The 10,668-nt window shown below is 45.4% G+C and overlaps 1 protein-coding gene across 3 annotated transcripts; it reads left to right on the forward strand.

Annotated features, from left to right (window-relative positions):
• znf526 (zinc finger protein 526) lies at positions 1-10,668 on the forward strand. 3 transcript variants are annotated; one of them, XM_062992735.1, is made up of 8 exons: positions 1-31; positions 3,259-3,688; positions 4,538-4,692; positions 5,720-5,818; positions 6,586-7,382; positions 7,835-7,961; positions 8,054-9,574; positions 9,995-10,668. In XM_062992735.1, the coding sequence occupies exons 2-8, from the start codon at positions 3,421-3,423 to the stop codon at positions 10,154-10,156; spliced, it is 3,129 nt and encodes a 1,042-aa protein (XP_062848805.1). In that variant the 5' UTR covers positions 1-31; positions 3,259-3,420; the 3' UTR covers positions 10,157-10,668. The 3 variants fall into 3 exon arrangements, with proteins under 3 accessions (XP_062848805.1, XP_062848804.1, XP_062848806.1); XM_062992734.1 differs by lacking the exon at positions 1-31 and adding an exon at positions 39-204; XM_062992736.1 differs by lacking the exon at positions 1-31 and adding an exon at positions 39-204 and having other exon boundaries at positions 8,054-9,499.

Here is a 10,668-nt window from a genome sequence, read left to right on the forward strand (position 1 = left end):
GGTACAACAGACGCACACAGAGAAGACAACGGTGAGTGGAAATTGATATAATCCATCCGCCGCGCTCTTTATATACCGGATTATTCTTTCAGTGGTATATAGTGTACATATTCTCCTTGGTTTGGCTAAAATTACGCGCCCGACAGCCAGTAACGGTCTTGCAGAGACTCGAGAGCCCGGAGCATGAGGACTACCCGAGCGGAGGTAAGATTATTGGGGAAAGAAGGCCTCAGCTGAGTGCTACAGACCTGCGGGGAAAAGTGAAGAGCGCCGCCTAAAGACCGCCGCGCTTTGGCTAACCCGAGCCACCACCCCGCCGCCGCCGCCCCGACAAAAGCTCCGCTAAATATGGAGAGCGCCGCCACACGCCCGCCATAAGCCAAACCCGAGTAGACACATCGAACTAAAACAGAGGATGTGTACAAATTCACATCCCACTGTACTGAGTAGTGTGCTTGGAGATTAGGTCAGTAACGGGCAGTTTTTTTAACATTAGCAGGCTATGCACACTACTGTACTACATAGTATACAAGAATGATATCATACACGCCTGATGCCTCTAGCCTGCCAAAAGATTTTAAATACATTGTTGTTGGTTTGGACATGTCCAGAACAGGGGTGCCAGTCATATATGTACAGTGTATCACAAAAGTGAGTACATCCCTCACATTTCTGCAAATATTTCATTATATCTTTTCATGGGACAACACTATAGACATGAAACTTGGATATAACTTAGAGTAGTCAGTGTACAACTTGTATAGCAGTGTAGATTTACTGTCTTCTGAAAATAACTCAACACACAGCCATTAATGTCTAAATAGCTGGCAACATAAGTGAGTACACCCCACAGTGAACATGTCCAAATTGTGCCCAAATGTGTCGTTGTCCCTCCCTGGTGTCATGTGTCAAGGTCCCAGGTGTAAATGGGGAGCAGTGCTGTTAAATTTGGTGTTTTGGGTACAATTCTCTCATACTGGCCACTGGATATTCAACATGGCACCTCGTGGCAAAGAACTCTCTGAGGATGTGAGAAATAGAATTGTTGCTCTCCACAAAGATGGCCTGGGCTATAAGAAGATTGCTAACACCCTGAAACTGAGCTACAGCATGGTGGCCAAGGTCATACAGCGGTTTTCCAGGACAGGTTCCACTCGGAACAGGCTTCGCCAGGGTCGACCAAAGAAGTTGAGTCCACGTGTTCGGCGTCATATCCAGAGGTTGGCTTTAAAAAATAGACACATGAGTGCTGCCAGCATTGCTGCAGAGGTTGAAGACGTGGGAGGTCAGCCTGTCAGTGCTCAGACCATACGCCGCACACTGCATCAACTCGGTCTGCATGGTCGTCATCCCAGCAGGAAGCTGAAGAAAGCCAGCAAACAGTTTGCTGACGACAAGCAGTCCAAGAACATGGATTACTAAAATGCCCTGTGGTCTGACGAGACCAAGATAAACTTGTTTGGCTCAGATGGTGTCCAGCATGTGTGGCGGCGCCCTGGTGAGAAGTACCAAGACAACTGTATCTTGCCTACAGTCAAGCATGGTGGTGGTAGCATCATGGTCTTGGGCTGCATGAGTGTTGCTGGCACTGGGGAGCTGCAGTTCATTGAGGGAAACATGAATTCCAACATGTACTGTGACATTCTGAAACAGAGCATGATCCCCTCCCTTCGAAAACTGGGCCTCATGGCAGTTTTCCAACAGGATAACGACCCCAAACACAACCTCCAAGATGACAACTGCCTTGCTGAGGAAGCTGAAGGTAAAGGTGATGGACTAAACCCAATTGAGCACCTGTGGCGCATCCTCAAGTGGAAGGTGGAGGAGTTCAAGGTGTCTAACATCCACCAGCTCCGTGATGTCATCATGGAGGAGTGGAAGAGGATTCCAGTAGCAACCTGTGCAGCTCTGGTGAATTCCATGCCCAGGAGGGTTAAGGCAGTGCTGGATAATAATGGTGGTCACACAAAATATTGACACTTTGGGCACAATTTGGACATGTTCACTGTGGGGTGTACTCACTTATGTTGCCAGCCATTTAGACATTAATGGCTGTGTGTTGAGTTATTTTCAGAAGACAGTAAATCTACACTGCTATACAAGTTGTACACTGACTACTCTAAATTATATCCAAGTTTTATTTCTATAGTGTTGTCCCATGAAAAGATATAATAAAATATTTGCAGAAATGTGAGGGGTGTACTCACTTTTGTGATACACTGTATGTATGTATATAATATATTATTTACTATTTACTCTCCTTTATATATGCACACTGATCAGCCATAACATTAAAACCACACTCACTGTCCATTTTATCAGCTCCACCTTCCATATAGAATCAATTACTGACTGTAGTCCATCTGTTTCTCTACATACTTTTTAACCTGCTTTCACCCTGTTCTTCAATGGTCAGGACCCCCACAGAGCAGGTATTATTTAGGTGGTGGATCATTCTCAGCACTGTAGTGACACTGACATGGTGGTGGTGTGTTAGTGTGTGTTGTGCTGGTATGAGTGGATTAGACACAGCAGCGCTGCTGGAGTTTTTAAATACCGTGTCCACTCTATCAGACCCTCCAACCTAGTTGGTCCACCTTGTAGATGTAAAGTCAGAGACGATTACTCATCTATTGCTGCTGTTTGAGTTGGTCATTTTCTAGACCTACATCAGTGGTCACAAGACGCTGCCCACGGGGCGCTGTTGGCTGGATATTTTTGGTTGGTGGACTATTCTCAGTCCAGCAGTGACAGTGAGGTGTTTTCAAACTCCAGCGGCATTTCTGTATCTTATCCACTCATACCAGCACAACACACACTAACACACCACCACCATGTCAGTGTCACTGCAGTGCTGAGAATGATCCACCACCTAAATAATACCTGCTCTGTAGTGGTCCTGTGGGGGTCCTGACCATTGAAGAACAGCATGAAAGGGGGCTAACAAAGCATGCAGAGAAACAGATGGACTACAGTCAGTAAATGTAGAACTACAAAGTGCTCCTATATGGTAAGTGGAGCTGATCAAATAGACAGTGAGTGTGGTTTTAATGTTATGGCTGATCAGTGTTATCATCACTTTTATTTTTTTGCACACAAGGGTCTTTGTCTGCAAAACATTTGATAACCTCTGACACAAACAGTCAGAGTTTTTGGGCTGAATTTAGAATGTTTCTGGTTTATTAAAAGAGCAATAATTGATGTGTTGTTGCGCAGTCTAGATGAACATGGATAACTCTGTATATGTATTTGTTTCAGGCCACCCAGTCACGATGAAGATGCGGATCCGTCTGAAACATGAAAACGCTCCATGAACTCCAAATCTGATGCTTATAACCTAAAAATCACAGTCCCAATTATTGCCATTTCTTAATAAAACAGACAAGACTGCTCACCAGAACTACGACCAAATCTGTGACCATGAGTGTGCAACAGGAAGAATATGTGGAGCATCAGTACATGTGCAGTGAGTGTCATCAGCTCTTCAATACCCTTGAGGAGGTGTTGATACACCAACAAATACACACTGGCGTTGAGATGGAAGATGTGGTGGATTTTTCCGTCCATGATGATGCAGAGGAGAGTCAGTATCAGTGTCTGGAATGTGGTTCCATCCTCAGTAACTCGGAGGAACTGCTGCTCCATCAAGAGATGCACATGAGAGAGGCTGGGCTGAATGCAGAACAAGGTGTGTATGTGTGCACATAGTAAAAAAAATAACTATGTGTATGCTGACACAAAACATCTTACCCACATGTGATTCTTGAATATTACATTCTAAAACATCTAATTTGCTGCTATGTGTGACTCCTACTGCTATGAGTGGTGGAGGAATATATAGAGCATAGTATGGTCCTCTATATGTCTATATCTATAGGTGGTAATTCTTCACTGACTGGTGTAAAGATGCAGTTGGTAGGTACCTGATTGCTACTGCTTAACAGACACAATTGGCTGTGTCTCTAAGAGGGAAGGTCGGATGGGGTTTGTTTCCATTGCCCATGCAAAATTTGCCACTGCAACAACTCCTACTGTCTGGTCAAGATGTCAGTACTAATAGCAGAAAAAATTTGAAACAAGTAGCGGGGAGTATACAGGAGGAGTAGCTCCATATGTAATGACACAAACCATTGAAATCTGTCATGGTCAGTGTACAGATTTGGAGGTTGTGCACCAGGCAGATGAGGTCAGTGAATACATAAATAGAAGCATATACATTTTTGCATTTACATTTTCATTCATTTAGCAGACGCCTATCCAAAGCAACTTACAGTACTGTGACAGTATACAGGCTAGGCAATTGAGGGTTAAGGGCCTTGCTCAACGCCCAAACAGCAACAACCTGGCAGTGGTGGGGCTTGAACCAGCAGCCTTCTGATTCCTAGTCCAGTACCTTCACCACTAGGCTACAACGTCCAGTATACAAGCTGGATGTAAAGGGGAAGAAGTAAACATGGGACAGTTTGGACAATGAGTAAGCTTCATATGTCATTTTTGGATCATTTTACTCAATGTTGGGTTTGTTTTTATCTAACAGAACTGTGTGAGGTGGCTGAAACAGAAGAAGCAGTTGCAGCCGTGCCAATTCAGTACCAGTGCCTGGAGTGCCTGGCCCTCTTTGACACCGCTGAACTGTGGATGGCACACAGACAGACACACAAGATCAGCACAAACAGTAACATGTCAGACACTGTGAGTCTACACACCACGTTTTTTTGACTTTGTACTTTTGAACATGAACCAGGCGCTCTGGTGGCGTAGCTGTCTGCTACACTGGCACACTGCTGAGATTCAGCTTGGATTCCAACAGTGTGATCTGCAATATGTCCTCATAGATCACCTCATTCATGTTTCATGTGAAGCGACCCCATATAGTGATGCTCCCACAATGGTCATGCATCCAGACAGGGCATCAATCTGTTGCTGATATAGCCACTCATTTCTGTATCTATAGACCCAAACAGTCGATAGCACCACTGTGGATTCAAACCCTGGATTCCAGTGGTGGGGGGCTAGCTTATATAAAATATGCTATAATTTTGCTTATTGTTATTCCTGCTGTTTTCAGGTCCTCTATTTAAGTAACTGCTGGCTGCTGTACCTTTCCTTATGATTAGTCTGTTACTACATTGTAAATTCTTGCATATGTCTATAAACAATTATTGTTTTTTTTGGACTTATGGAAGCAAACATACTGACTGGAATGTTTAAGGGATCTACTGTCTCTGTGGCCTTTTCCATTCAGTTTTTTTTTTTCTATTTTATTTATGCATTTTCTACCAAATTTAGTGTAGTCAATTTGTCTTACACTGCTGGGGGATCCCTGATTGCAGTGGAGGTGGGTATATTGCTGCTCATGCCTCCGCTCAACACTCAGCCCTTAGCGAAACCCTTTTTCACCTATGCATGCTGCACAGACTCCTCTCTATCTGCCAATCAGGGTCCCTACACAGCGTTTGAAGACCCCACCCACGTAGTCCGGTCATCCCGCCCTAGCGGAGACGTGTCCGCTGCAGGCACTGCCAATTATGCTTGCTAGATGGCGCCCGGCCGACCGGTGGCAACACCGAGTTTTGAACCGAGGAGATTCAGTTGTTTTTTTAAATATTTTGTACCATACTAGCATCTAGAACATGGTCCATTTATCATGCTGATGTATCTGCTAACTCTAACTGTGCTGTGTGCTTGATTCTGCTGTTTTCCCTCATTGTTTCTGCAGTTTGTTCTACAGCCCAATGGTACAGTCACTCCCGTCTCCAGTGTGCAAAATCTGGTGCTTGATGAACGGAGGGCGGGACAGATCCTGACTTTAGCCCAGGTTGGCTTGCTATACTGAATACTTCTTAATGTTTTCAAGTAATATTAATAAATCATATCGATCACCTCTTTTATATCACTGCATATTTATTACACTGATTGTTTTTGGATAAGGAAACAAAACATTAAAAGTAAAAATGCAACACATTTTGTCATTTATAGTTTTATTTATTTGGGGATCTAAGCTGTCCACACGAGTGTCACGCTTCCAAAAAAGCATTTGGCACATTCCCTTAAGAACTGGTTGCACCACGTATTGCAGAAATAGCTGCAACTAAACAATTATATTGTCTTTTACATCACTGCTGAGGTGTGGTCTGGGTCCTTTTTGTGTGGAGTTTGCATGTTCTCCTTGTGTCTGCGTGGGTTTCTTCCGGGAGCTCCGGTTTCCGCCCACAGTCCAGAGACGTGCAAGTGAGGTGAATTGGAGATACAAAATTGTCCATGACTGTGTTTGATATTAAACTTGAACTGATGAATCTTGTGTAATGAGTAACTACCGTTTCTGTTATGAATGTAACCAAAGTGTAAAACATGACGTTAAAATCCTAATAAACAAACAGGCTATAAATGTTTGTTTCAGGTCTCACCAGAGCATCTTTATTAAGTCAGGACCATCAATAGGTTATTTAAAAACTTTAGATCTTGTTTATTATCAGCCATTCTGATGGAAATGTAACCACATTGTTTGTCTCTCATATTTTGTCTCTCGTTGTTCCATATTACTATTATGTTACTAAAGGGACTTTTCTGTCCTTCCACCACCAGGCTCTGCGAGACCAGCAGAACACATCCAAACCTGCAGCTCAACCCAAAGCCACCTTGCTGCCAAGCACCTCACCCATGCCTGCCTCCACCTCTGCCATGCTCCGACTCCAGTTCTGCTCTGCGCAGGCAATCGCAGATGGCTCTGTATCAAAGACTGCCCGAAAAGTCAAGCTCCTCCCTCACCTTCTACCCTCTGAGCCTATTAGGTTAGAGAACGGTGTTGCCATGCTCAATCTTCTTTCCTCGGTCAATCACACAGATATGGGGAAGCACGCTGGCGAAGAGGTGTTGATCATTCATCCGTACGAGTGTTCCGAATGTAACCTGCTGTTCAGCACGCCGGAGGATTTCCTCCACCACCAGGGAGAGCACTTTCTGGCACAGGATAAAGAGAGCGGGGGTGCAGGGGTCATGTTAGGGTATGAGGACAGCACTGGGATGAAAGATGATGAAAGAAAAGATGAGATGAAAGAGGATAGGAAGCCACAGCAGAAGAAGGGAGAAACCGCAGGACGTCTGTACGCCGCCAGATCGACGGGTCTCGGTTTGAATTCCTCAGTTTCTTCCGCCAACCTGCAATGTGAGGAGTGCAATCGGACTTTCACCACAGCCAATCGGCTTGCAGCGCATCTCCGTGTGCACGAGCAGGGAACACACGAGTGCCCGGAGTGCGACAAGGTGTTCAAGAAGGTGGGATCGCTGCAGACGCACATGCGCACGCACTCCGGCGAGGCTCGCTACCTGTGTGTAGACTGCGGTCACAGCTTTACTACAGAGATGACCCTCATCATACACAGGTATGGGGTGTGGTAACAATTATTCACATAAAAATATGCTTCACTGCATTCGGGTGGTGCAGCAATCTAATAGCCAATCATCGTTGAGAGTTTTTGAGTTCGAGCTCTTAGGATTAAACTCTAGCAGTGCTACTGGCCTGAAAGGTCACTCACCAGGCACAAGTGACCTTGTCTGAGGGAGGTAAGGTAAGGTAGGGTTTCTATGCTTTGCTGCTGCAATAGCAACCTCTGCTGTCTTGTAAAGGCCCCAGTTCAAGTATTGAAAGTACACATAGGGTATAGCATGACTCTCCATATGACTATCCGTTAGAATCCACTGCTGGCTGGGGTAAAGAATGAGGGACGGGTGGAATGGAATGTCTAATAAACTTGTGTGTCCACACACCTTTGGCCATATAGTGTATGAGTTCAATGCATTACATTGTGATAACAGCCTTTGTTTGATTTTATAGGAAGTCCCATACATCTGAGCCACTTCACAGCTGCCCTGTCTGTGCCAAGACTTTTACCAACATGACCAAGTTCCTGTACCACCGTCGCACTCACACAAATCGTGAACCAGTCAGCCCTGCCACTACAGTAATGCTTACATCATACCTATAAGAATGTTCCATGCTGTTATGTCTGAAATGGACTTTCAACTACTTTCATGTCTGCTGCTTCTTCTACAGGTTCCACTGACTCAGCGGTCGCCTCTTTCCATAATGCAGAGGGCACGTGAGAGACAGGCTGCATGGGTTAAACAGAAACAGTCAAGACTTCTGGCACCTGTAACTATTAAACTAGACTCTAATGAGAGCATTTTGGAGGCAGCTACCTCTTCTGTTAAGGTAGCAGTGAATGGGGTGCAGGCTGCAGATAGTACCACAGATGAGGCACAAAACCAACAGACCAATCCAGACAATCCAGGCCCAGACGTTCTGAATGATTTAGACAAATGGCAGGCTCCTATCGGCGAAGAGGACTTGAAGTTCCCCTGCTCAACCTGCAACAAAGTCTTCCCCTCTCAGATCCGCTTGCTAAGTCACCACAGAACTGCTCACTCCAGCGAGCGCAGCTTCAAATGCAACATCTGTGGCAAGCCGTTCAAGAAGCAGATTCACCTTCGAAACCACCTCCGAACACACACGGGCGAGCGTCCGTTCCAGTGCAGCGTGTGCGGCAAGACCTTTTCCTCCCTGGCCAACCTGACACGCCATGGCCTGACGCACACTGGGGTAAGGCCTTACCGCTGTGACTACTGCCACAGGGCTTTTACACAGTCCTCCAACCTGCGCCAGCACCGTCTGCTTCACAGTAACCCCACACCGTCGGCGTGTCCGGACTGCCCGGCCAAATTTGTCCAGCCAGCCAAGCTTATTGCTCACCGTTTTCTCCACCATTCAGGGTCGCCGGCACCTTACCCCTGCCCACACTGCCCCGAAGGGTTCTTGCGCAAAAAACAAAGGGACATGCACTGCCTGGAGGAGCATCCCAACCTCACACAACCATTTACAGATAGCTCTCAGAACCAAGGTCAGACAGTGTCTAATGAGAGCACTGAGCAGTCGGCTGTAGTTCTGACTCAAAAGCCAAACTTGGACTGCACAATTTGTGGCAAGCGCCTTAACTCGGCCGCCAACCTACGCTTGCATCAACTGAGCCACGGGTTAGGGCCGGGGCGCCCACGTGGATCTAGCTCAGCCTCTGGAAAATCGCACCCATGCCCTGTGTGTGGAAAGCTGTTCGTTTCGGCATCAAGCGTCACGTTGCACCAGAGGGTGCACACTGGCGAACGACCGTACCCTTGCGCAGTTTGTGGAAAGCGCTTCCGGCAGAACACTCACCTTCGCGAGCATCTGCGCACACATTCGGGCGAGCGGCCCTTCCGATGCGAGTTTTGCAACAAAGGCTTTGTACAGAGCATGCACCTAGCTGAGCACCGACGCACACATACCGGGGAAAGGCCGCATGTATGCACCGAGTGTGGAAAGGCCTTTAAGACCATCTCAAACATGAGGAACCACCGCAAGATCCACAACAAGCCAAAACAAGAGGTGGAGCAGAGCAAAGATGTTGGTTTGGAAACTGCCTTGGAGACCAATCTGGCAACAGTTACAGTGGTCAATGCTTCTGAGGTGAATCTTAGCCAGGAAAGCATCCAACTAGGGCAGCCACAAGTCATACAGATTCAAACCTCCAGTCTTGAGCAGGTAGGTAGCTATTGCAGGATTCTCTTGGGGGCCAGCACTTAAAAGTCTTAAGCCATTAACAAAAACTTTGCTCAAGACCTTGTGACAGCTTTTTTTGTTTAACTTGTACACTGCCATCTTAAGACCACCTTGGCATCCACAAGCAACCTTGTTCATGCATTTTTATTTTAATGGAATTTGGCATCTGATCGGAATGTTTAGATTTAGTCAATGGGATATGACTAATTTGGGAGAAAAATGGAGGAAAAAGTCATAAACAGGAAGTATGAAAAAAAATCCTGACCCAGAATTCTGAACTTCATTAGGACAGCTGCAGTAATTGTGACTGTTTTTGTTGAGTAATATTTCCATAGTATTTTCTGGACTGGAGTAATGTGTTGACTTTTTAACCTTCTAATGTATTCTCTATTTTCATCACAGACTCAGGGCACTCCAACCATCATGTGTAATGAGTTTGGTGAGGCGATAGCCATCATCGAGACGAGTGGAGACCTGGCGGAGGCTATAGAGCTTTACCAGACTGCGCTGGAGGGCGGCATTAACATGGAGGGCATCACACTAGAGAACTTGCAGCTGATGTGACCCAGTTCATAACAGATCAGGACTTCAAGTGATAAGAAAGAAATAGTTACACACATATGGATATTAAATAGAAAGCTAATGGTGTGGACAAATATCAAATCCTAACAGTTAGCATCGCTGCAAAGGAGAGAGCCAAGAGTGATTTAATGACTGGCACTCTGTGAAGCTGTGAAGTCCCGCTGGGTCTAAAATAACAGTGTTATAAATTAAATAACTTGATGCAAAAGGCATTTTTTCTGTTGTTCCATTTTACAAAAGATTAAATATATTTCAGGACAAAATGTTCTCGAAAGGAACTGTCAGAAAGGTTTAAACACAAGTGAGCAATCTGCTCAGGCACTAACATGGAGATGGGCAAGGAGAATCAGTGCTACGTAAAATGTATCAGTCTTGCCTCTTAAGATATGTAGCTGTCTGCTATCTGTTCACATTCTCATGACTTCTTTTTTACTTTGCTTTACATTATCTGTAGGATATGTTGTAAATAAAAATTATGTACTTGTTTTTTATAA

Source organism: Trichomycterus rosablanca, chromosome 3 (assembly GCF_030014385.1).
Source record: "Trichomycterus rosablanca isolate fTriRos1 chromosome 3, fTriRos1.hap1, whole genome shotgun sequence".
NCBI lineage: Eukaryota > Metazoa > Chordata > Actinopteri > Siluriformes > Trichomycteridae > Trichomycterus > Trichomycterus rosablanca.